The sequence below is a fragment of the Podarcis cretensis genome (genome assembly GCF_951804945.1).
Source record: "Podarcis cretensis genome assembly, chromosome: Z".
NCBI lineage: Eukaryota > Metazoa > Chordata > Lepidosauria > Squamata > Lacertidae > Podarcis > Podarcis cretensis.
Window position 1 is genome coordinate 18,549,411 of NC_137184.1, and position 26,102 is coordinate 18,575,512.

Sequence of the window (26,102 nt, forward strand, 5' to 3'; positions counted from 1 at the left end):
TGGGGCCTCCTGCAGCCGCCGCGCCGCCAGAGCACGATTTCTGTTCTCATCCTGAAGCAAAGTTCTTAACCCGAGGTACTATTTCTGGGTTAGTGGAGTCTGTAACCTGAAGCGTATGTAACCTGAAGCATATGTAACCCGAGGTACCACTGTATGTCACAAGTAGCTGTGATTTAGCTGTGATTTAGCTGTGATTCCTGCACTGCAGAGTGCTGGACTGTTCTGGGGTTCCCTCAACTCTGCAAGTGGATGATTCTATGACCTCAGAAGGTGGTGAACTCTCCTTCATTAGAGATCTCTAAAAAGAGGTTGGACGCTTTGGTCGTGATTCCCTGCATTGTGGAGCATTGAACTAGATGAGCTTTGGCGGGGGGGGGGGGGGGGTCCCTTCCAGCTCTAGTTCTGTGGTTCTAAATACAGACACAGAGGACTCCCTCTCCACAGTACAACATTAAATTTAGTTCATCCAATGGCCTTAAGTCCTCTCTCAACCTAATAGGAAGTTGTACTTCAGATATCACACACTGCTTTTTTTGCACTTCTTTTTCCTCCCCCTTGCATTTGTTGCATTTATGTCAACAGACTCATGGGACTGTAGAACTGAAGGGTCACCCCCTGCAATGCAGGAGTAAACTCATAAAGATAAGAGAAGGGAAATACGAAACTCCAGACAAACTGAAGTTGACAGAGTCACCCTGTTGACCCTTTCCCAGCCGGCCAAATTCTGACAAGAGCCTGTCTTCTGTCCACATTTCTTAAAGACACTATTGTTTCTCTGATGCTGCCACCATGCTTCTGGGAATGCTAGTCTGCCCACCCTGTGCATCTGTCCCCCGGAATCCCATAATGCCATCTCTGTTCCCAGCTCGGATGAGTGGCCTGCATGGGTTTGCTTCACTCTTCTTTGTTTAAATCGTGCTAAGATTTGCATCCGGCTTCGTGCAAGCTCCTTCAGAAGCTGCTCAATACGCAAGAGACGTGGAAGGATCTGGAAAGGGCTGGGGGTGGGAACAGCACCAATGCAAACAAGAGGAACTTAAGGCCTGCTGGATCAGGCCAATGGCACCCTTTCTTCACAGTGGCCAAATGCTCCATAGAACCTAAGAATTCAGTTAAGCTGCCTCTGGACCTGGAGATTCCAAAACAGCATTAGAAGAATCCTGCTGGATCAGGCCAGTGGCCCATCTACCTTCACATCCTCTCCACATAAGTGGAGGACCAGATGGCCATTATGGGCAGCAGGATTCAAGCACAAGAGCAACTCTCCCCTCCTGCAGTTTCCAACATCTGGGATCCTGGCAAGCAGCCACAGATAGCTTTCTCCTCTGTGAATCTGCCTAATCCTCTTTTAATGCCACCCAAGTTGGTGCCCATCACTTCCTCCTGCAGGAGACAGTTCCGTAATTTAACTATGTGCTGCGTGAAGAAGCCCTTTCTTTTATCTGCCCTGAAAGCCATTAAAAAACCCATCTATATATTTTTTAAAATACACACACATACACACAATCAGATAAGTAACTCACATCCCATGATGGAACGTTGTCGGCCCAAAACTATGGAACTCCCTCCTGCAGGAGGCAGTATGGCCTCCATCCTGGATGGTTTTAAAACAGGATTAGGTAATTTCTTGGAAGAGGCGAAGGCTGTCAAGGCTACTAGCCGCAATGGCTATTGTCTGCCTCCAGAGTTAGAAGCAGTGATGCTTCTCAGCAGTTGCTGGGAAACGCAGGAGAGGAGTTCTGCTCTTGTGCTCGGGTCCTGATTGCAGGTTTCCCCAGGCAACTGTTTAGCCACTGTGAGGACAGGATGCTGGACTGATCCAGCAGACTCTTCTTTTAAAAAACTCCCCTCGCCCCCCCCCCCTAATTATTTTTCTGTTTAAAGGGGAGCCAGGAATTATAACAGGAGAGAGAAATATGCTCCAGTACCAGGCAAACATTGCATGGGGCCTTGGGGATCATGGACTCTCCTCTCCTAGCAAATCTTGTAAATCCAGAAGCTGCCTCACTGCAGGTCCCTGGAATGAACCCTGTAATTTTATTTTCGCTAAGTAGAGGATTGCAAAGGAAAAGGAAACACTGGCCCCTTCCAAAAGTGGTTGCTCGCCTCTGTTCCCGCCTGACATTCTCCCCCCCCCCCCCCCGAGGAGCCCACGTTCTAGGGACCAGGTTCCAAATCCAACATGGTTGTGGTTTCTGGGCCCTGGGGTGGGGCAGCAAAGCAGCATGTGGGCCAGAGAAACAGCTGCCTGATCCAGCAGCGAGGTAGTAGCCCTGGTCTAGGCTTCTCTGGCCATGGCAAATGGCTTCCAAATGGCACAGGAACGTAGGCCATTCCGACCTCATTCCAGCCTAGAAGGGCTGTAGCTCAGTGGCAGAGCATCTGTGCTGCATACAGAACGCCCCAGGTTCTGATTTCTTCATAACCATGAGGACTAGGACTTTACCCAGAGAGCTGCTGATGGTCAAAGTAAGTAATGCTGGGCTTCCTATGCAAATGAGCATTTCCTGCTCTGGCCGGCAGCATCAACAGCTCTCCAGGGTTCCAGGCAGAGAAAAAGAGAGGGAAGAGGTAACATGGCAGAGGGCAAGCAAGGCTATCAATGGATACTAGCCACAATGGATATGCTTTCTCTACCACCCCCGCCCCCTTTTGCAGGGTGGTCTTCCCCTGGATCCAGACCCAGCACCCAAGGCCTTTTTAGAAATCCTGGAGTTCCACTGCAATACACAATTAAAGCACACCCCAGCATTTCTGACTCTGCAAAATCAGGCCCTTAATCATCATGGAGCTGAAAGGGACACCCAAGGGTCATCTAGTTCAACCCCCTGGAATGCAAGAATCACAGATATACACCTGCAATTTTTCTGAGGCCTTGCCAGCACTAGACATTTAAAGCAGGATTATATACCATTTTAAACAGCTGTGGCTCCTCCCCCCCAAAAAAAAGAATCATGGGAACCGTTGTTTGTTCAGGGGTTTTGAGTTGTTAGGAGGCCCCTGTTCCCCGTTCCCAGTGTGGTTTAATTCTTCCCCAGGGAACTCTAGGTTCTGCAGCTCTGGGACGGGTATGGGGGAATCTCCTAAGAACTCTCAGCACCCTTAAACTACAATTCCTGGGTGTTTTTAGGGGAAGCTGTCTTAAAGTGGTATTGCAGCACTTTAAATGCAGGTGCAGCCTATGAGTCCTTAGGACATCCTAAGAAAAAGTCAGGCACCTCTGGATCCCCACTGCTGTCCAGCCCTGCTTCACCCAATTTATTTTGGGGGTCACCGTGGGTTGCAAAGCATCCCCATTGGTGCACCCACAAGCTAGGGTGTTGAAGGCCCCTATGTTTCCTGTTTAATTCAGTCCTTTATTTGGAACCATGAGGACTAGAACTTCACTGTACTTTTCAGAGGAAGGGCTGAGCACGCCCCACTGCCTGAAACTCTTGAGAGCCACTGAGACTACACTGAGCTAAATGGGACGGCAGTCTGGCTCGGTATAAGGTGCAATCCTTCGTTCCTATTTAATTCATCCCAGGAGAAGCAGAACCTTACTTTATATTTTTTGGAGGGGGGAAGAGTTTCCTCTGCCCGAAACTCCGGATAGCTGCTGCCAGTGAGTGCTGGAACCTGCAGCGGTCCGACTCGGCAGACCCTCGGCTACCTATTGCAGCCAGCAGCAGAGTTCCTTGGGAAACTAGATGACACTTCCCTCAACACCCCCCAAAAGGAAATAGACCAATTTCCTAATAATGGCTGAGAACCACGCAGAGAGCACGCGAGATGCAGACGGTCCTGGGGTTAGGGAGACCCCGCAGAGGGGAAACGGGGAGGGGGCTGCCTCCAGCCCGGAGGGCGAGGGAGGCAACCTTCTTTCCTGGAAAACCTCCCAAGGCCCGAGCGGGGAGGAGCCCCATGTCTCCTGGAACCCGGCAAGCTTTCGCCCCTGAACGCAAAGCGCTGAGGGAGGCAGCGAAAAGGAGGAGGAGGAGGAGGAGGAGGCGCCCCTCGCCTCGCCTCGGCTGTCTGTCCAGCCCCCACTCTGCCCTACCTGGAATGCAACCTCTTGTCGGGGGGCTCCGGCAGGTCGTTCTCGGGGGCCAGCAGGGACATCGCTGCGGGAGGGCAGGCAGGCGGGCAGGGGCAGGCAGCGCCTCCTCCGCCTCCAGCCGGCCGGCAACGGCGGCTCACCCGGACCCCCGACTCCGTGGAGGCAGGGCGACCCGCCCCCGGCTCTGACGTCAACGCCCACCTCTCCGCCCGCCCGCCCGCCTGCGCGCTTTCGCGGGAGGGCGGGTGCTTATGTCTCCCTGCCTCAAATACAGAAAGTAAGCTTAACTGTAAGGATGAAGTTGGGGGGCTGATTAACGCAGGGCTATATTCCCCACCACCACCCCGAGCGCCAAAAAATAAAAAAAAAATAAAATCCTCTTGGGTCTTGAGGACTGGAAACTTGTCTTGAATTTAAAGGACTTGATTCCTTTGCAACGTCTTTCCCATTCTACCCCATCTCCGGCTTTGGATTTAAAATATAAATATTATGAAGGTCCCACTGCCGCCACGGGGCGCCCTCCTTCGGGGGTCGCCTAGACTCGAGCACCCTCATTTCCGGTATCTTTGTCGCTGTTGGAACGAAACGGTCTCGATCCACGGGAAGGGGGTTGTTGTTCAGCCTCCTCCCACCTTTCTGTGCTTGGAGCCCCTACGCGAGAGAAGCGACTCCGCTTGGAGCAACGGCCATAGCCTGCTGTACTGCTGATCGCACAGGGACCTCGCCGAAGGTGGCCGCCGTTTCCCTAGCCTGGGCCAGCTAGGATTCCTGCCTTGGCGGGTCCCTTCCCACCCTACAGTTCTGTGATTTTTGTGGTCTCCGAAAGTGGTGGACTCTCCCTCACTGTAGGTTTCTAAACAGAGGTTGGATGGACACCTGTCAGGGATGCTTTAGTTGTGGCTCCTGCGTTGCAGGGCTAGATGCCCCTTAGGGGGGGAAACCCACAAGCAGTATTTGAGCAGGAAAGCCCTCTCACCTCCTGCGATTCCTAGCAGCTGGTATCTAGAAGCATTGCTGCCTCCAACCTTGGAGGCAGAGCATAGACAAAGTGGGCCATCAATAAGTAAAGGTAAAGGGACCCCTGACCATCAGGTCCAGTCGTGACCGACTCTGGGGTTGCGGCGCTCATCTCATTTTATTGGCCGAGGGAGCCGGCGTACAGCTTCCGGGTCATGTGGCCGGCATGACTAAACCGCTTCTGGCGAACCAGAGCAGCGCACGGAAATGCCGTTTACCTTCCCACTGGAGCAGTACCTATTTATCTACTTGCACTTTGATATGCTTTCGAACTGCTAGGTGGGCAGGAGCAGGAACCGAACAACAGGAGCTCACGCCGTCATGGGGATTTGAACCACTGACCTTCTGATCGGCAAGCCCTAGGCTCTGTGGTTTAACCCAATATCCCCCTTTTAAAGCCATCTAGGTTGGTAGCTCTCACTGCCTCCTGTTGGAGGGAGTTCCACAGTTTAACATTAAGCTTTGTGGAATGTCTATTCCCCGAGCAACAAACTGAGACAAGAGAGCAGCAGAGAGGGAGGTGTGCAGGCTTGACTCTGCGTGCTGCCAAGGTCCTCCTCCTCCTCTCTCCTTCCAACAGAAGGAAGTGCCAGGGACTGGCAAGCCCAGGCAGGCAAGTGTTGATACACACAGCTGCTGTCAGGGAAAACATAAACCGGAGGCGTGTGTTGCCTGTTGCCAGCAGAGAAAAAGCAATGAAATGCCCCACATATGCTCTCCACATATGCAGAAGAAGGGATCCCAAGAAACATTCATTGATCCAGGACATGCAATGTTAGCCGAATCCTGCAGCAGGAAGTCACAGCAAGAGACAGGTAACCTGCAAATAAATCTCCTTTATTTTATCAGGTTTTTAAAGGGTGACCCTTGGAGCCCCTACAATTCTATGAAGCTATGATCTGTTTTAACTGTTAAGAGCATAAGGCGAGCCTGCTGGATCTAGCCAGGGGCTCATCCAGCCCAGCAACCTGTTCTCACAGTGGCCAACCAGATTCCCATTGTGGGAAACCAGCAAGCAGGACCAGAACACAAGAGCCATCTGCCCTCCTGAAGACTATGGAGGCAGAGGATAGCTATCATGCCTAGTTTGTAGCCATCAATAGTCTGCTCCTCCATTAATTTTAAAAAGCCATCTAAATAGGCAAGCCACCCCTGCCTTTTGCAGGAGTCCATAGTGTTGCAGAGAGACAGATCCTGAATGCATTTGCTGACCCAGGCATGAAATGTTAGCCAAATCCTGCAGCAGGAAGTCCTGGTGAGAGGCAGGTAAAAGGTAAAGGTAAAGGTAAAGGGACCCCTGACCATTAGGTCCAGTTGTGGCCGACTCTCGGGTTGCGGCGCTCATCTTGCTTTACTGGCCGAGGGAGCCGGCGTACAGCTTCCGGGTCATGTGGCCAGCATGACTAAGACGCTTCTGGAAAACCAGAGCAGTGCACGGAAACCTTCCCGCCAGAGCGGTACCTATTTATCTACTTGCACTTTGACGTGCTTTCGAACTGATAGGTTGGCAGGAGCAGGGACCGAGCAACAGGAGCTCACCCCATTCAAATCACCAACCTTCTGATCGGCAAGCCCTAGGCTCTGTGGTTTAACCCATAGCGCCACCGGTGTCCCGAGAGGAAGGTAACTCACAAGGAAATCCCATTTATTTATTTATTTATTTATTTATTTATTTATGAGTCTCTGCCTCTCTGTTGTTTCAAAATATTGTTATTTATTTGGGGAGGGTATTAGACTGTATGCCTGACCCATAGGAGCCAATTCCTGGGGACCAAGGTCCCTTCTGCTCCCCCCCCCAATAAAAAATTTGAGGGGGCCGGCCTCCCCCAAGTTGATGGGTATTGCTGTGGCATGTGATCAATTATGTGGGGTGGGGTTTACCTGCACCCCATATTTTATTCAGATTGGCACCCCTGGCCTGAGCCCCCTTCTAATTCCTGGATCCAGTACTGATTTAATTCCTGGAATAGCCAGGCTAGCTTCCTGGCAAGGTAATGGACTAAATATTGGTAGTTAAAGTAACCAAGGAAGTGGCTCCGTGCCAGATGAATAATGGGTGGGTCCCTCCTCCCTCAACTGCCTGGAAGTTAGAAGGACAAAAGCCACAGTTTGGAGTTGAGTTGTGTGAGACTGCAGGCTGGCCAGCTGGGAGACAGAGCCATACCTGATTTCTGCTTGAATCCAAGCCTGCTACCTTCAGGGGTGTTAATGCTGTGAACCCTTCCATTGTAAGCTCAGACCTGGGAGAGCACAGGGTTCAAATCCCCCCATTCGGCTATGAGGCTCCCTTGGCCTTGGGAGGATTAAATGGGGAGTGGGGAGGTTAGGCTGAGAGTGAGTGACCGGCCCTAGATATCACCCAGTGTGTTTCATGCATAATTGGGGATTTGAACCCTGGTCTTTCCCAGGTCCTACCCCGACACTCTAACCACTACACCACACAGGGTCTTATTATGTATACTTAGTATATATACAATATACTATATATATGGCGGGTGCTCCATTGTCTCCCAAGATAGGCAGATGCCAGCATATATATGGAAAAAAATATACTCTCTACTTATACAATATTATATATAATGTATAGAGCTCTGCCTTCTCGAACACCTGGTTTTTGACATTCTTTTTAAAGGAAAAAACCTAGTCTTATATATGGAAAAATATGATATATGACCAATTATTTTGACAATATATCTACATTGGTATCATCAAAAATATTCAGTCACATTGATTTTGTATAACAAACAATAGTGTCTTTGGTAATAGTTATAATTTCTGTCAAAATTAAATTCCAAAAATTTTGCACAAATTGACATTCCCACACAATAAATGAAAACCTATATTGCAGGGGGCTGGACTGGATGACCCTTGGGTTCCCTTCCAATTCTATGATTCTATGGTTCTATGTACCAAGTTTATTGCAATCCCTCCAACAATAAGGTAGTACAGAAGAAAGCATTTTTTTTTTACATTTGCAAAGGAGTGCAGCACCATCTGTGTAGTGATTTCAAGGAGTTTTCCCTAAGAAAACTGGAAACAGACCTTAGTGGCTGCAGTTCTGAAATTTTATTGCAATCCTCAGGAACAATTTATGTGCCAATATCCAACTCCCGTATATTTTAAGTGGTTCCATAGATCCATAATTTACATTAAGCAATATATAGTACAATTCAGAAACTAATCCTTTCCCCTTCTACCTATTTATTTATTTATTTATTTATTTATTTATTTTTATTTATTTATTTATTTATTTATTTATTTATTTATGAGTCTCTGCCTCTCTGTTGTTTCAAAATATTGTTATTTATTTGGGGAGGGTATTAGACAGTATGCCTGACCCATAGGAGCCAATTCCTGGGGACCAAGGTCCCTTCTGCCCCCCCCCCCCAATAAAAAATTTGAGGGGGCCGGCCTCCCCCAAGTTGATGGGTATTGCTGTGGCATGTGATCAATTATGTGGGGTGGGTTTACCTGCACCCCATATTTTATTCAGATTGGCACCCCTGGCCTGAGCCCCCTTCTAATTCCTGGATCCAGTACTGATTTAATTCCTGGAATAGCCAGGCTAGCTTCCTGGCAAGGTAATGGACTAAATATTGGTAGTTAAAGTAACCAAGGAAGTGGCTCCGTGCCAGATGAATAATGGGTGGGTCCCTCCTCCCTCAACTGCCTGGAAGTTAGAAGGACAAAAGCCACAGTTTGGAGTTGAGTTGTGTGAGACTGCAGGCTGGCCAGCTGGGAGACAGAGCCATACCTGATTTCTGCTTGAATCCAAGCCTGCTACCTTCAGGGGTGTTAATGCTGTGAACCCTTCCATTGTAAGCTCAGACCTGGGAGAGCACAGGGTTCAAATCCCCCCATTCGGCTATGAGGCTCCCTTGGCCTTGGGAGGATTAAATGGGGAGTGGGGAGGTTAGGCTGAGAGTGAGTGACCGGCCCTAGATATCACCCAGTGTGTTTCATGCATAATTGGGGATTTGAACCCTGGTCTTTCCCAGGTCCTACCCCGACACTCTAACCACTACACCACACAGGGTCTTATTATGTATACTTAGTATATATACGGGACGCAGGTGGCGCTGTGGGTTAAAGCCTCAGCGCCTAGGGCTTGCCGATCGAAAGGTCGGCGGTTCGAATCCCTGCGGCGGGGTGCGCTCCCGCTGCTCGGTCCCAGCGCCTGCCAACCTAGCAGTTCGAAAGCACCTCCGGGTGCAAGTAGATAAATAGGGACCGCTTACCAGCGGGAAGGTAAACGGCGTTTCCGTGTGCGGCTGTGGCTCGCCAGAGCAGCGATGTCACGCTGGCCACGTGACCCGGAAGTGTCTCCGGACAGCGCTGGCCCCTGGCCTCTTAAGTGAGATGGGCGCACAACCCCAGAGTCTGTCAAGACTGGCCCGTACGGGCAGGGGTACCTTTACCTTTACCTAGTATATATACAATATACTATATATATGGCGGGTGCTCCATTGTCTCCCAAGATAGGCAGATGCCAGCATATATATGGAAAAAAATATACTCTCTACTTATACAATATTATATATAATGTATAGAGCTCTGCCTTCTCGAACACCTGGTTTTTGACATTCTTTTTAAAGGAAAAAACCTAGTCTTATATATGGAAAAATATGATATATGACCAATTATTTTGACAATATATCTACATTGGTATCATCAAAAATATTCAGTCACATTGATTTTGTATAACAAACAATAGTGTCTTTGGTAATAGTTATAATTTCTGTCAAAATTAAATTCCAAAAATTTTGCACAAATTGACATTCCCACACAATAAATGAAAACCTATATTGCAGGGGGCTGGACTGGATGACCCTTGGGTTCCCTTCCAATTCTATGATTCTATGGTTCTATGTACCAAGTTTATTGCAATCCCTCCAACAATAAGGTAGTACAGAAGAAAGCATTTTTTTTTTACATTTGCAAAGGAGTGCAGCACCATCTGTGTAGTGATTTCAAGGAGTTTTCCCTAAGAAAACTGGAAACAGACCTTAGTGGCTGCAGTTCTGAAATTTTATTGCAATCCTCAGGAACAATTTATGTGCCAATATCCAACTCCCGTATATTTTAAGTGGTTCCATAGATCCATAATTTACATTAAGCAATATATAGTACAATTCAGAAACTAATCCTTTCCCCTTCTACCCATTGTGTTTAATGAAGTTTTGAATGGTGTTAAGGGTCTCAGAGCTTCTGCTTCCCACCGCCAGTCTGGGCAGAGAGCAACCTTGACCTCCCCTTCAGGCTGCTAAACACCAGGGCCAGCTCTGAATTCCTCAGCTCCTTTTCTTGCTCCTACCTGCCTGGGAAGCTGCACCTGTTGGATTCCTCTTTTCTGCAAATGTGTGGGTGGGACTCTGCAGTGACCCTCCTGGCTTTTCCCTTAGGCTGAAGGAGGATTCCTTTGGGATGGACAAGACACCCCTTCACCCAGGATTGGGACCTTGAATCCTGTGACTCTGGGGTAGAGGCTGGCCCATTGACGAGACTCCCAGCTTGCATCATCCTGCCAAGATCCATCCATCGGAAGGGGGTCCATGGAGCTCCATCCATCTTCCTTGGTCCCCCCAGCTGAAGGCTGGGGGATGGAGGGTGGGGGCCACCTGGCCAAATCTAAAGCCAGCATCCCAGGACATTGCCATATTGCTCAGAAGTTGTTGGAGGCTCTCAAAAGCAAGTCCCCTCCAGACAAGAAGCTGCAGGAGTTGCAGCAGCGGATACTGGAGCAACAACGGCGGTGTCTTGTCCGTGCCCTGGGAGAGGGGAGTGCCCCCACTCTGGGTACAAGGACTCTCAAGAGGAAGGTTGGCAAGGCGGCTGCCCACATCATTGACATTCCAGATCCAGCTTCTGAAGGTAAGTTAGTTGCTTTGGAATCACAGAATTGTAGCATTGGAAGGGAACACCAGGATCATATAGTCCAACCTCCTGCAATGCAGAAATCCCTGCAAAGAATTATTATTAAGAGAATAGGAACAGCCTGCTGGATCAGGTCCATGGTCCATCTAGTCCAGCATCCTGTTCTCACAGTGGTCGAATGCCTCTAACAACCTAGGAATCCAGATAGGTTGCCTCTTGGCCTGGAGGTTTCACAAGAGCACCCAAAGAGCCCTGGTTGATCAGGCCAAGGGGCCCCATCTAGTCCAGGCTCCTGTTCTCACAATGGCCATCCAGATGCCCATTATGGGAACCCACAAGCAGGATGCGAGCACATGATCAGCCTCCCTCCTTGTGGCTTCAAGTAACTGGTATTCAGTGCTGTTGCCCTTGTTGTCAAGATATCGCTCTGGTCCTGGAACTTTCCCAGGAGATAAAAAGTCCTATTCAACTCAGCGAGTATTTTTCCACTTACAGCCATTTCTTGCAATATCTCAGGAGTCCCCTCTAGGGGGATTCTGTTTACTTAGTGTCTTTCCAATTTCAATCCAATAGACCAAATGTAACTTATTTTCCTTTGCTCCCGACAATTTGTATCCAAATTACAGAAAATCTAGCCAGCAGAGTCACCAAAAACAACGTTTCCTTTTATTTCCCAGCTTTGACAGCTAGTTTGACAGCTGTCAAAGTCCGTATCTTTTCAGCAGGCTCTCTCACAGATCGCTCCCGGGTCTCGGGGGGTTGCACTTTAATTTAAACCGATTCTTATCCTCCAGCAAAATCAATTATACTGTCCAATCGCGAAGATAATAATTTTTCTTCCAAAAAGGCAAAGATGTTTCTCCCAACTTTAGTTGGCTGATCCTTGCTTTAGATTATGTACAAGGCGGGGGGGCGGACTTCCTTTTTACACTTCCCCCGATCGTACCGAATTTAAAAAAGAATTTCCCTTTTAAGTCCAATTTCCGTATTACTCATGGGTTGTTGCTTTTAGTCTGAATATTTGAAGGAAAAAGTCAGCGCTCTTCATCCATGGCATGCGGCTTCGCTCAGCAGAGGAAGCAGAGGACTCTCAGCACCGCGCCGCTCCCCGCCCCCTTTCCGCAGCCTTTAAAAAGGCTCCTTTGCGGGTCGGGGGGGGGGCGCTAATGGTGCCCGCCGAGTCACCACGTCCACAGGCATCCGCACCTGTGGTTTTTAAGGGTCCCCGCGTCGCCGGCGCGGCAGAACCCAATCCCTACTGAGCTGATTCCCTCCGGAGATCGGAGGCAATCCGCCATTAGATGTTGGCGCTAACCTGGAAGTCCATTGAATGATACAGTAAACAATCTAATGGGAACAGGAAGAGACTTGACACAAGTTTTCGTTTCTGAACCAAAAGCCCTTGAAGTTGAAACAGAAGCTGCTGCAGCTGGGGAAATGAAGTTTGACAAACCCCAAGAGACATATGAGGACTTGCTGGAAATTGAAGGTGAAGCCACAATGTTGCGGAAGACAAAGGGGGACCAGAGGCCTGGTAGCATAAATTTGATTAAGATGGAAATTGGAGCTTTTGGGGCATATAGATTTAAAAGATTTAAGAAACAAAATTTGAGCTCCACTTTTAAATACAGAGGCCTGCTTGGAAGAAAAAAGGACATTATTGGGACAGAGCTTCTTCGAGAGTTGGTGTTGAAAATAAAAGACTGTCAAAAAGACCGGCAGAGAGAAACTGAGAGAGTTTAAAAGCCTCAGGTGTTTGGGATCCAGGCTGAGAAATGGACGCATTGATGGACATTGGTTTGGGGACCAAAACCGCGAAAGGGAGGGTGGGATTTGGGAATCCAAAGGCTGTTAAAATATAATCTGTTTAGATCTTGTTTATATGTTTATTTTTTTTTCTTTTTTTTTTGCAAAGAATTCTGGGCACTGTAATCTCTTGATGGTTGCTGGGAATTGAAATTGAAATTGAAGTACTTTATTGTCACTTGTACAACTTGTATACAGTGAGATTACATGAGCACCCCCCACTCAGATCTCTTAGTCTTATTTCCCCTCGTTTACTGACACACACACACCAAACTTGAAAGTCAGTTGCCCTGTTGTTATATTTTCATTCAGGAGCCTAACAGCCCACAGATAGAAGCTGTTCTTTACCCTATTGGTACAACTAATCATACTTCTATATCTTCTGCCTGAGGGCAGGAGATCAAGAAAGTGCTAGCCAGGGTGTGAATCATCCCTGAGAATTTAACTCACTCTCCTGAGGCAATGTTCTTCCATGATGTCATCCAGCAGATTCACGGGACAGCCCATAATATCTTGTGCTGTATTCACCACCCTCTGTAGGCACTTCCTACAAGTTAATGTCAAACCAGCGTACCACACCATGATGCAGTATGAAAGGACACTTTCTATTGTGGACTGGTAGAAGGAGATCATCAAATTTTGATTGACATTGTTCTTTCGCAATGCTCTGAGGAGATGGAGTCTCTGTTGGGCTTTCTTAACCACCTGGGTTGTATTGATTTTCCAAGTAAGGTCTTCACTGAGATGAACTCTTAGGAATTTAAAGGAAGAGACTCTCTCCACATCCCTCTCCGATGTAAAGCGGGGCTAGTTCTCCTCTCTTCCTCTGAAAGTCCAACACCATCTCCTTTGTCTTGCTGATATTAAGGTGCAAGTTGTTCCCTAGGCACCATGTAGATATTTTTTGGACCTCCCCTCTATACGCTGATTCGTCTCCACCTGTTATTAAACCCATTATGGTGGTGTCACCTGCAAACTTAATAATTGCAGTAGACGGGTCAGATGATACACAATCGTATGTATACAATTGCAGGACAACATGAGGTAAATTACAGTTCCCAGAACTCTTTGATTGAAAGAAGGTGCTGAAATGTCCAAGTCATAGCAGGATTTGGCTGCTGGAGAATCCGCCCCCAATATATATTTATTTGTGGTTTTGTGGTACATTGTCAAAATCTGAGTTTAATGTATCATGTGACTTTTCTCACTGGTGAAGACCGCAGAGGAACGTCAGGAAAGGAGAAGAGGCGCAAATCGCACATGATTCCTCCCCCTGAGATGTCTCAGAAAGAGAGAGGTAAAGTTATGGTGGACTGTGTGTGTGCTGCTTGGACCAATTCTTCATTCATTCATTCATTCATTCATTCATTCATTCCTTCCTGCATTTCATGCTTTTTGAATCCATGCAGCCAGCCAGCCATTTTTTTTTCTTTTGCAGGACTTCAGGATTAACTGGTATTACCCAGTTATTTCCCAACCCAAGCATGTCCCCCCTCATTTAATCCCCACAACAACAACCCTGCAAGGTGGTTAGGCTGAGAGGCAAAGTGATTGTTCCAAGGCCACACAGTGAGCTTCATGTGCAAGTGGAAGGATCTTCTGTCATCCCCTTCTCTTTGTGCCCTTCATCTTTCCCAACATCAGGGTCTTTTCCAAGGAGTCTTGTCTTCTCATGAGGTGGCCAAAGTACTGGAGCCTCAGCTTCAGGATCTGTCCTTCCAGTGAGCACTCAGGGCTGATTTCCTTAAGAATGGGCTAGGTTTGATCTTCTTACAGTCCATGGGACTCTCAAGAGTCTCCTCCAGACCATAATTCAAAAGCATCAATTCTTCAGCGATCAGCCTTCTTTATGGTCCAGCTCTCACTTCCACACATCACTACTGGGAAAACCATGGCTTTAACTATGCGGACCTTTGTTGGCAAGGTGATGTCTCTGCTTTTTAAGATGCTGTCTAGGTTTGTCATTGCTTTTCTCCCAAGAAGCAGGCGTCTTTTAATTTCGTGGTTGCTGACACCATCTGCAGTGATCATGGAGCCCAAGAAAGATTGAGGGCACAAGGAGAAGGGGACAGCAGAGGATGAGATGGTTGGATAGTGTTCTTGAAGCTACCAGCATGAGTTTGACCAAACTGCGGGTGGCAGTGGAAGACAGGAGTGCCTGGCGTGCTCTGGTCCATGGGGTTACGAAGAGTCGGACATGACTAAACAACTAAACAACAACAATCCTAGTTTCCCAACCAACACTCTAACCACTCCATCTTCCACACTGGCTTTCTCATGAAGATTAACTATTGATAAACCTTTCCTGCTCCGTGAATTTTTCCAGTCCTATTTTAAAGCCATTGAAGTTGGTGGCCTATCAGTTTAACTAAGAACGACTTTCGTTTATCCATCCTGGACCTTCCAACTTTCTGCTTCATTGGATGCTTACAAGTTCTGGTGTTATGAGTCAGGAAAGAAAACTTTTCTCTATCTATTTTTTTCCCTGTGCCAGGCATAACTTTGTAAACTTATCCCCTGTTCCTGCTCCATCAGCGGAGGGGGCTTTTTGCTCACTGAACCCTGTTTAAAATGTATGAAATAGACAATAATTTCCTCCTCCCTCCTGCTTTGTTTTAACGAGTGGCCTGAAAAATGCCTAGTGTGCCTCCCTCGCAGGGAGGGCCTCCGCCACCCACATTCATCAAGGGAACTGTCAGCCTCAGTCCCCAGGAAGGTCCCTTTCATCGTTTGTCAGTGGTGAGATGGATGGGAGGTCAGAGGTCAGAGGCAAAGCGCTTAGCACTTAGTGATTTGAAGCAGTTAATGAAAAATTAAGCCACACTGGCTGTAAAATATCCATCTATTCATGGGAAGGAGGAACGGGAAAGGAGGCTCAGGTAGGTGCGCAAAGAATCCTAGAATTGTAGAGTTGGAAGGGACACCCAAGGGCCATCTAATTCAGCCGTCTGCAATGCAGGAATCACAGCCGAAGAATCCCTGACAGATGGCCATCCACCATCCACTTAAAACCTCCAGTGAAGGAGAGCTTTAAGCAAGGAACAGAATTCATGGAGAAGAGGGCTATCAATGGCTACTAGCCAGGATGGCTCTACTCTGCCTCTATGGTCAATGCTTCTGAATACCAGTTGCTTCTGGAAACCACAGGAGAGGAGAGGGCTCTTGTGCTTGAATCCTCCTTGCAGGTTTCCCAAGATGCACTTGGTTGGCCGCTGTGAGGACAGGAGACCAGACTAGATGGGCTACTGGCCTGATCCAGCAGGCTATTCTTATGTTGTTCACAACCCTGCTTGATCATAGAAGAAACCCTCCAAGTGATTTACAAAAAAAAAGATAAATAATAAAACGATCTGTAACAATGATAAATTAGTACATCTGAAGAGTTAATAATAGCTTACTAAACACCTGGACAGGCTTGTCTAAAGAAAACCGTTCTTAGCTGGTGCTGAAAAGATTACAGTGAAGCTGCTTGCCTGATGTCAATAAGGAGGGAGTTCCAGAGTTTTTGCAGGTACAAATGCAGCTGTCTGGAGAATTTCTCACTCCTCAAAGACCCTTTTCCTGATGTGTTTAATCTAGGAGCCCATTTATTTGGTCCTTCTGCCTGGAGGGAAGGCCAGAAGCTGGCCAGGAGGATCCTGGGCCAACCCCAGAAATACCCAAGGCCAGGGAACAGCAGCTCTCTATGGATGGCAGCAAAGGGCACCCCAGGTATGTCCTCTTTTGACATTTCCTCCCCACTCCCATTTCTGGAGAGCAAAGCTTTAAAAATAAGTGTGAAAATAGATCTCCACTGAAACAAGCATGGCTTGTTGCATTGCTGCCTCGTTGTTAACTGGTGGTTTAACAAAATAAACCCACTTCCTGGAAACCAGAGAAAGGGAAAGTGGGTCCTGTTTGTGGACATCTTATTGGCCATGGTGAGGGCAGGATGCTGAACTGGATGGGCCCCCTTTGGACTGATTCTTATGGAACACAGCTCCAGAGGCAGTCTGTCTTGATTCCCAGGTTCTTAAGGGTATTTGGCCACTGTGAGGACAGGATACTGGACTACATGGGCCATTTGCCTGATCCAACAGGCTCTTCTGATGTTCTTATGCTTTCCACAGAACCGGAAAAAGGTTTGTTGACCATGTCCCAGGTAGAACAAAGCTCTTTAGGAAGGAGAGGTGGCACGCACCGCAAAGATCATGCCATGGAGAGAGGAACAGCAGAAGCTGGAGAAGCAGATGGTGCTGCAGGATTGAACAAAATCTGCCAAGGCTGCAGGAGCCAGGAATATCCAGATCTAGAAAGGGAGGCAGGAAATCTGCAAAGGCAAACTGGAAGCAAGGGTAAAGCAGGTTGCTCCGATGGGATGGAAACCAAGGATTCCCCCAAGGTCCACAGTGCATCTGCAGACACTGGGTGGATGTGCCCCAGAATACTCTCAGCCATCCGCAAGGGGAGGGTGAAGGAGACCTCTCGAATGGAGAACCAGCCCAGGTTGGATGGAGAGAGGAAGAGGATCCCCTACAATATTGATGAGGTACGGGAATTTATGGTGCAGAAGATGGCAGAAAGGAGAAAGATGGCCCGGGAAGAAAAGCGAGCTTTAAGGGAGGCACAGGAGGCAAGGAAGAGGAGGCTAAAGGAGGTGGAGAGGAAGCAGAAGGAAGCCTTCAGCAGAAGCAGGAGGAGAAAGACTTACACAGAGGAGGAAGTGGGCGGGAAGTTCAACCGAGGAAGCACGTCAACAAAGTATGCCAAGCATCACTGGAGCCTGGTAAGGATATAAGATGTGTGTTTGATTGGTGGAAAGAGTGGTTGCTGAGCTGTAATTCAAAAGTCCAAGAGAGAGCATCAAAAAAGGGTAATGCAGCAGGGTTCTGTCCTGGTCCCAGTGTTTCTCAATGTCTTTATAAATGACTTCGATGAAGGAATTGAGGGGATGCTCATCAAATTTGCAGATGACACCAAACTGGAAGAGCTAGCTAATGCCAGAGAAGACAGAATTGGGATCCAACAGATTGGATAACTGGGCCCAAACTAACAAAATGAATTTCAATAGGGACAAATGTAGGCAGGAATAGCTAGCTGCTCAAATATAAGATGGGGGAACACCTGGTTTGCCAGTAGGACTTATGAAAAGGATCTACGGATCCTAGTAGACCACAAGCTTAACCTGTGTCTACAGTGTGATGCAGCAGCAAAAAACCCCCCTCTATGCTATTTTAGGCTGCATCAACGGAAGTATGGTGTTCAGATCAAAGGAAGTCATAGAACTGCTCTATTCTGCCTTGGTCAGACCCCACTTGGAGTTCTCAGTCCAGTTCTGGGTGCTTCAATTTAAGAAGAATATTAACAAATGGGAATGTGGACAGAGGAGGGTGATCAAGTTGATAAAGGAAACCAAGCCTTAAGAGGAATGGCTGAGGGAGCTGGGTAGGCTGAAGAAAGGGAGACCCAGAGGAGATATGATAGCCATCTTCAAATATCTAAAGGGCTGTCCCATGGAAAATGGAGCAAGCTTGTTTTCTGCTGCTCTGGAAGAGAGGACCTGAACCAATGACAGGAAATGAGATTCCAACTGGAGGGCACCAGGTTGGGAAAAGCTTGCTCTATAAAATAATTCCAGCATTTTTGCAAAGTGGATGCTCTTTTCCATTTCAGGAACCGGAAGTCTCTCATTGGGTCCGCCAAACATCATGTGCTCTTCTGAGGGGTGAGGTGGGGTTTCCCAGGTAAGATGGTTGCCATCGCTCCCAGGTGCTGAGGAGTGGGATAGGATTGAAGCAACCAGTGCTATTTTGGGGTTTTTGAATAATGTTTTCCTTCCTTTCTGGTTCTTTTGTCTTGTCAGTGAGGAGTGCCCAGAGGCGTACAAGATAGCAGAAGTGACCGGAAGCTCAGATTTGTTTCGCACTAGTGTTAGTCACAGCCCTCTAAGGCTGAGGGACCTGGATGTTGCCCCATCGGAAATGTCCAGACTTTCTCCCCACAGAAGCAAACAAGAGAAAGTCAGAGCCATTGGCCTTCTTGCCAGGAGCCTCGGTGAACGGCTAGAAAATGAGACCAAAAGGCTGAGGGCCAGAAACAGGCCACTTGAATCTTCAGGGGACCAAGGGTGGCCAACGCGACCCCCATCTCTGTCAGAGGGACCTTCTGCCACCTCAAAGCCTGAGGCTCCACCTGCAGCATGTGAAAATACCTTTTGGGAGCCCAACTATTTGCGTAGTCCATCACTGCATGCTCAGGAGAACTCTCTCCTTCCAGAAGGAGCAGCAGCAACCCAGGCTGCCATGGAGAGGATCTGGGCCTTCTTGTCCATTGCCAGAGTTCATGGTGAGGGACCACAGTGGGATCTTTCCTCTGAGGTGGAAGAGCAACATGCAGCCAGTGCAAAAAACATCAAGGAAAGGTGGAAAGGTGAGCTGAGGCGTTTCCTGGGTTGCTGGTCCCTGCTGTACCAACTGAGCTATCCCAGCACTCAATACAGTCATACCTCGGGTTGAAGTAGCTTCAGGTTAAGTATTTTCGGGTTGCACTCTGCGGCGACTCGGAAGTAACAGAACACGTTACTTCTGGGTTTTGCTGCTCGTGCATGCGCAGACGCTCAAAGTGACATCGTACACATGCGCGGAAGCGGCGAATCACGACCCATGCACATGCGGACGCACAGTCGTGGGTTACGCTCTACTCAGGATGTGAACTGGGCTCCGGAATGGATCCCATTCGCATCCAGAGGTACCACTGTATATAAATTCCTGTTTCTTCCATTTACTCTCTCCTCAACTAGACATGCTCTATGCTTGCTTCATTCCTAGGCGCAAGCCCGAAACTGTTTTGACTGTAAATACAGTGGTACCTCGGGTTTAGGACTTAATTCGTTCTGGAGGTCCGTTCTTAACCTGAAACTGTTCTTAACCTGAAGCACCACTTTAGCTAATGGGGCCTCCCGCTGCTGCCGTGCAATTTCTGTTCTCATCCTGAAGCAAAGTTCTTAACCCAAGGTACTATTTCTGGGTTAGCAGAGTCTGTAACCTGAAGTGTCTGTATCCCAAGGTACCACCGTATAAGTATTTTACCTGCATTGTTTGTACTGCTGCTGTAGCTGAAGACCAATGCAAGACTAGTGAGTTAGTAATCATAGTCTGTTGTCTGATTTCTTTGCTTAGAGGGGTAAGAAAGGTGGAAGCCAGCTTACTTTGTTACTGGGCTTGCTCAAGAAGAGGCTTTGCAGCCTAATTCCTATACTTCTAATTTTGCTGCCAAGGATGGGATTTTAAAACTCTCTTTAACCCACACACATGGGTTCCTGAAGGGATAAATTGAAACTAATATATCCTCTCTGAAGGTGGCCCAGTTGGGTAGAGTGTGGGTCTGATAATGCCTAGGTTGTGGGTTTGATCCCCGCATGGGGCAGCTGCACATTCCTGCACTGCAGGAAGTTAGACTGGGTGATCCTCTGGATCCCATCCAACTCTACGATTCTTACCCATTAAAACCCATTTGACACCTAGACATCATCCTCATTGTGAAAAAACTGAGCTTGGGTCTCAGGACTCAAAGCCGTCCATACATAATCCTTCCTTTTCTTCTAAAGGTTTTCTTGCAAGTAGGGGACCTCAAAGAGGACCCTCCCCTGAGACGCCAGGTGCCTCACCTGCCACACCACACCTGCAGTTCCTCACCCGAAGGTAAGCACCTCCTGACCCTCATGGACCTTCACTGCTGCTGTGGTGCCCCATCAGAATGCAATAAAAGCCTGCATGGTCAAGCCAATGGCCAGTCCAGCATCCTGTCCCCAGGGTGGCCAGCCAGGAGCCTGCTGGAAACCTGCAAGCAGAACCCAATCACAAGAGCCCTCTCCTTTCCTGTGAATTCCAGCAACTAGTACTACCTCTGACTGTGGAAGCAGAGCAGAGCCATTGTGGCTTGTAGCCATCCAGAGCCCTCTCCTCCTCCATGAATTGGTCTAATCTGCATGCAGCACAGTTAAACTATGGAAGTTGCTGTTGCAGGAGGCAGTTATGGCCACCAACATGAATGGCTTTAAAATGATTAGACAAATCCATGGAGGGGAGGGCTATCAATGGCTCCTAGGCATGATGGCTGTGCTCTGATGGAGGCAGCAATGCTTCTGAAAGACAGTTGCTGGAAACCACAGGAGGGATGAGTTCTTGCGTTCAGATCTTGCTTGTGGGTTTCCCATTGGGGGCATGTGGTTGGGAGCCACGGTGAGGACAGGATGCTGGGCTAGATGGGCCACTGGCCTGATCCAGCAGGGCTCTCTTTATGCTGTTATGTTCTAAACTCTCCTTGCCAAATGCAAAATGCAAATATCTTAAAAAAGGATTTTGGGTGCTCCAGTTTACCGGAGAGCCCCTTTGTGGCTTTCAGCTTCTGCAAATGGTAGTCCAAGGATTTTGGGAAGCACTGTGAATTTCTGTTCATGAACAGTTCCTTTATGGCAGAGCTTTCCAAACTTTTCATGTTGGTGACACACTTTTAACACATGCATCATTTCACGATACAGTAATCCATTTATACTAGCGTGCCGGAAGTTAAACTAACCCCTTTCCGGGGAGCTTGGGGAGTGTTCACACGACACAACTACACAGTGCAGCTGACACATGTGTCACAACACACAGTTTGGAAAGCTTGGCTTTGTGTGGTGCCTGCTTGTGTGTGTGTTTTAATATGAACCTAGAGAAGAGGAGCAGTGTTGTGTAGTGGTTAGAGTGTCGGATCTGGGAGAGCAGGATTCAATTCCCCACTCAGCCATGAAGCTCACTGTTTATCCTTGGGAGCAATCACTGCCTCTCAGCCTAACCCACCCTGGGGATTAAATGAGGACTAGGACCCTGGGAGAGAGCAGGGTTCAAATCCCCACATAGCCATGAAGCTCACTTGGACAAGTCACTCACTCTCAGCCTAACCTACCTCACAGGGTTGTTGTGGGGACTCCATGAAGCGAAGGGGGCTAATCACCACCACCCTTGAACTCACTGGAGAAAAAGGTGGGCTATAAATGCAATAAAGAAAGAAGAGCAGTTCTACAGGTTGACCACAGGGTGGCACTGCCAGCCCATGCAAAAGCCATGCCAGTTGGGTGCACCAAAGGATCCCCATAGCTGCTCAGGGACTTCCCTTTGGGCAGCTGCATGAGAAGAGGAGGTTGGGATAGATCCTGTGGTCAATCCTTACAGTTTCCATTTCTTTCAGTTGAGCTGTGTTGGCACAACTGTGAATTTCCTGGTCTCTCTACTGTGATTCCTGCATTGCCAGGGGTTGGATTATTATTCCTTCTCCCCCCACAAAAAGGGGGGGGGTGTCTCTATGACAGCAACAGCTGGGTGTCTTCAGGCCGAGGAAACTCCTTCCTGTCCAGATGGAGGAAGAGATCCTCAGCTGTGGCTGACCTGGCTTGGGAGACAACGTACAGAAACCAGACAGAAAAGGCTGAGCTGGGTTTTCTTTTCCCCGATCAGTGTGATTATTTTGTCTCTTCTGAACTCCACATCCTTTGTGGGATGAGAGATTAGAGGTATTAAGGTGCTCTGTTTGGGTGCTGGGGGGTGAGAGCGGGAGGCCATGGGACCCTGCTCCTTTACCATCAACAAAGGGGGGTTTGCAGTGGCAGAGCATCCCAGGTGCAGGAGGTCCCAGATTCAGTTCCCAAAGGCATCTCTAGGTAGGGCTGGTGCCTTCCTGTGTTCCCTGTTTAATTCAGCAAAAATGAGAAATAGAGTCTTACTTTATTTTAGGGGGTCATAGCTCAGTGGGAGAGCTCCTTCTTATTCTCCTTTTAAGTTCTCTTACTAGTTAATTGTGGATGATATAAAAACATTTCCCTTCTATCTGCTGCTGTTCTGTCCCTTCCCTTGGAGCTCCATAAAATGTCCATTATTATTATTATTATTATTATTATTATTATTAGCTTTTTCCACACATTTCCCTCTAATATTTTTAGCTCAGCTTGGCAGTCAAGTCTTTGAAGAGGTTCCCTGCGGCTTCCAAGACTTGGCCTTGGTATCTCTGCCAGGAATGTCAGATGCTCTTCCGTCTTCTGTACAGGGATGGCCAGGGGGGAACTTTATTCAACATGAGGACCACATTGTCTTCTCGGAAGCCTTCTGGGGCCACCTGCTAGTGGTGGGCAGGGCCAGAGAAAAAGAGGGCAGAACAACAAATGAAAAGTTTATTATTATTATTATTATTATTATTATTATTATTATTATCTTCATCATCATCATCATCATCATCATATGAAAACCTCATAATGCAGTGGGCCATTCTCCACTGGAGGTTTTTAAGCAGAGGACCTGTCTGATATGCTTTAGTTGAGATTCCTACATTGCAGGGGGGTTGGACTAGATGAGCCTTGGGAGTCCCTTCCAACTCTGCAATTCTATGTTTCTATGCTGACTGTGTGTAGCATGCTAAAGTCAGAAAGTAATTACTTTCCCTTGCTTTCTGGATGAGCAGCTGTCTTGTTCTCTCTTGTACTAGAAACAAATCCTCTGTTCAGTTATTGGAGAGGAACCTGATTGATATATTGATTTCATATTAATTAATAAAATGTATGCACCACTTGACTGATTGCTTACATCCCCTAGTTTCCAAAGCCTGTTTTTATTATTGTGATTTTTCATAGGAATTTTATGTTGACTGCCAAAGGGTATTTGTTTTTAATCAGTATGGTTCAGCAAATAAATAAATGCAGCTTACGTTTCTCCCTTTCTGTTCATATCAGGCCACAAGCCAGCCCCTTGATGGAAACCTGCATTGCCCCCCACCAGAATTTCAGAATGGAAGACCCCAGGGAGAAGCCCTATCATGGGAAGATTCAGGGTGAGGAGATGCTCTTCCCAAACATTTCCTTCTCTCCCTCCCTTCTTCGGTGACATGGAGTGCCTTCCACCAAGCTACAGTCACAGCTAATTTCTGGTGTCTATGCTCTGGTGACTTCTAGGCTAGACTGCTGCCTAGCCTAGGGTGGGGTGGGGCTGCCCTTGAAGACAGTTCAGAAACTGTGCCGGCTACCAATTAGATTCCAACCACAATCCCTTCAGGACCCTCTCTTCCCATATGAACTGACTTGGATCCTGCAATCATCATCTGAGACCTTTCTTTGTGTGCCGGACCTTAGAATGAAAAAAAACATATTATTATTATTGCCCGTAGACAATTTGTAAAGGCACTTAGATCATAGAATTGTAGAGTTGGAAGGGATCCCAATGGTCATCTAGTCCAACCCCCTGCAATGCAGCAATCACTTTTTAATGTGAAACCTGCTGCTTATAAAACTCATACAGCAAAAAGGAGAAGTAAAATATTAATTAATTAAGACAGCATATATTTTCTATTTTTATATTTATTTCATAAAATGTATATACTGCTTGATTGTAAAACAAATCAAAAGCTCAAAGAGGTATACAAAAAGATAAAACAAATTATCAATAAAAAAAATTGCAACCATAGTTTAAACCTTCTAAGCATCCGGACAGGCTTGTCTAAACAGGAATGTTATTAGTAGTCACCAAAATGAGTGCAATGTAGGCACCTGTTTGATATCAAGAGACCGGGAGTTCCAAAGTTCCAATATCTGAACTCATTAGGTGCCTCTTAAACTACTGTTCTCCACTAATGCAAGTTATACAGTAATATATGTGCCCCTGGAGGGGCTCCACTGTCTTTTTTATGCCACCAGAGAGCGCTGTTCTCTTACTAGTTAAGCACAAGGTGATTATAAAATACTGTAGTGCCTTTGGCAAGGTTTAAACCAGGGGTCAGCAACCTTTTTCAGCTGTGGGCTGGTTCACCGTCCCTCAGACCATGTGAGGGGCTGGACTATATTTGGGGGGGGGGAATTAACTAATTCCTATGCCCCACAAATAACCTAGAAATGCATTTTAAATAAAAGCACACATTCTACTCATGTAAAAACACCAGACAGGCCCCACAAATAACCCAGAGATGCATTTTAAATAACAGGACACATTCTACTCATGTAGAAACACGCTGATTCCCGGACCATTTGCGGGCCGGTTTGAGAAGGCGATTGGGCTGCATCTGGCCCCCGGGCCTTAGGTTGCCCACCCCTGGTTTAAACCACCCACTTATCCCAAACAGAGAGCAATAGCCTCCCATCCCTGGAGCAGAGTCCTGCAGCAGCAGCTGCAACTCCATGACAAGACACCTGATTTGCAGGTTCAGTTCCAGCATCTTCAGCCCTTTCCCCAGAACCACAAGGAGTATAATCTTTATTTGTAGGGTATGGGGCATTGCTCTGCTGCAGAAGGCCACTGCATGCAGAAGGTCTCAGATTCAATCCCCTGTGGTTCCTCCAGGTAGGGCTGGGAATACCCGCAGAGGTACTGCTGCCAGTCAGTGCAGGTAATGCTGAGCTAGATGGGCCAGTGGTGATAGATAGAAGGCAGCTTGTTTTGCGATGTTTTTAAAAGTGCAGCCTCATGAATTTGGATTAAGTGATTATTGCTGACACTATTTTTAAAACAGGGCACAGAATTTGCCATTGACGGAACAGACTGCTGTCCGGCCTAAAATAAGAAAAAAAAACCAAAAACACCTAATCTTCTCTTCCTCCGTTGCTTATCTTAATTAGGAATTTTGTTGGATTCTGCTTAAACCCTGCAAGGGTGTCAGCGAGAAGCAATTTAGCAGACTGGGGCTGGAGAGTGGTTTTTGAATAATACCTTGAGATGCAAACTGCTCCTCCTGAGAGTTAAATAGGGTGTGTGACACTTCAGACAGTTAATGCGAGACTCTCTGTGCTCTAAAACACTCAGGATCACGTGCGTAAAGGAGAGGAGGGCATTACGTAGGCAAATGTCAGAACAGGACGAGAAAAGCCACCACCTGATGACTGCCAGACACAAATATTATTGGGTAGATTCTAAAGAAAGCCCTTCTTCCCACAGCACACAGTTAAACTGTGGAACTCCCTCCCACAGGAGGCAGTGACGGATGATTTTGAAAGCAGATATTGAGGGCTACTAGCCACTGTGACTATTCTCTGTTTCCATGACTGGAAGCAGCAATGCTTCTGAATGCCAGTTCCTGGACGCCACAGGAAGGGAGGGTGCTCTTGCACTCGGGTCCTGCTTGAGAACAGGGGGCTGGACTAGATGGGCCACCTTTGGCCTGATCCAGAAGACTCTTCTGATGCTCGTATGTTCTTTCTTTAGGGCTCCAGCCTAAGGCATCTGCTGGCAGCTTCCCCAACCAAGGGCACCGGGTCTCTGGCCTAAGTTCCCCTCCCACCAACCAGCACCTTGGCGGAACCATCCCTGCAAAAGAATCTTGTGAAATGAGTGAGACAACGGATCCCACCAGCCAGGTATGGGGCTTCTACTTCCTG

General features: G+C 47.6%; 2 protein-coding genes across 5 annotated transcripts in view; one reads left to right on the forward strand and one right to left on the reverse strand.

Moving 5' to 3' along the window:
• The window catches only part of GPSM1 (G protein signaling modulator 1), a 55,131-nt gene extending 50,931 nt beyond the window's left edge, over window positions 1–4,200 (reverse strand). Inside the window, exon 1 of the mRNA XM_079961324.1 lies at window positions 4,040–4,200. Within this exon, the coding sequence (XP_079817450.1) occupies window positions 4,040–4,101 (62 nt within the window). The 5' untranslated portion in view covers window positions 4,102–4,200. The remainder of the gene's footprint in view (window positions 1–4,039) is intronic.
• Window positions 4,201–5,612: 1,412 nt separating this feature from the next.
• CCDC187 (coiled-coil domain containing 187) overlaps window positions 5,613–26,102 on the forward strand; it is a 29,817-nt gene continuing 9,327 nt past the window's right edge. Inside the window, exons 1-11 of one of the 4 annotated variants that reach the window (XM_079961214.1) lie at window positions 5,613–5,871; window positions 6,560–6,679; window positions 10,459–10,927; window positions 13,953–14,033; window positions 16,316–16,447; window positions 16,846–17,501; window positions 18,389–18,459; window positions 18,579–19,144; window positions 20,322–20,415; window positions 23,475–23,572; window positions 25,930–26,081. In XM_079961214.1, coding sequence (XP_079817340.1) covers window positions 10,609–10,927; window positions 13,953–14,033; window positions 16,316–16,447; window positions 16,846–17,501; window positions 18,389–18,459; window positions 18,579–19,144; window positions 20,322–20,415; window positions 23,475–23,572; window positions 25,930–26,081 — 2,169 coding nt within the window. In that variant the 5' untranslated portion in view covers window positions 5,613–5,871; window positions 6,560–6,679; window positions 10,459–10,608. Of the gene's footprint in view, window positions 5,872–6,559; window positions 6,680–10,234; window positions 10,928–13,952; window positions 14,034–14,084; window positions 14,266–16,315; window positions 16,448–16,845; window positions 17,502–18,388; window positions 18,460–18,578; window positions 19,145–20,321; window positions 20,416–23,474; window positions 23,573–25,929; window positions 26,082–26,102 lie in introns of those variants that run through there. The other 3 variants (XM_079961216.1, XM_079961215.1, XM_079961217.1) reach the window with 3 other exon arrangements.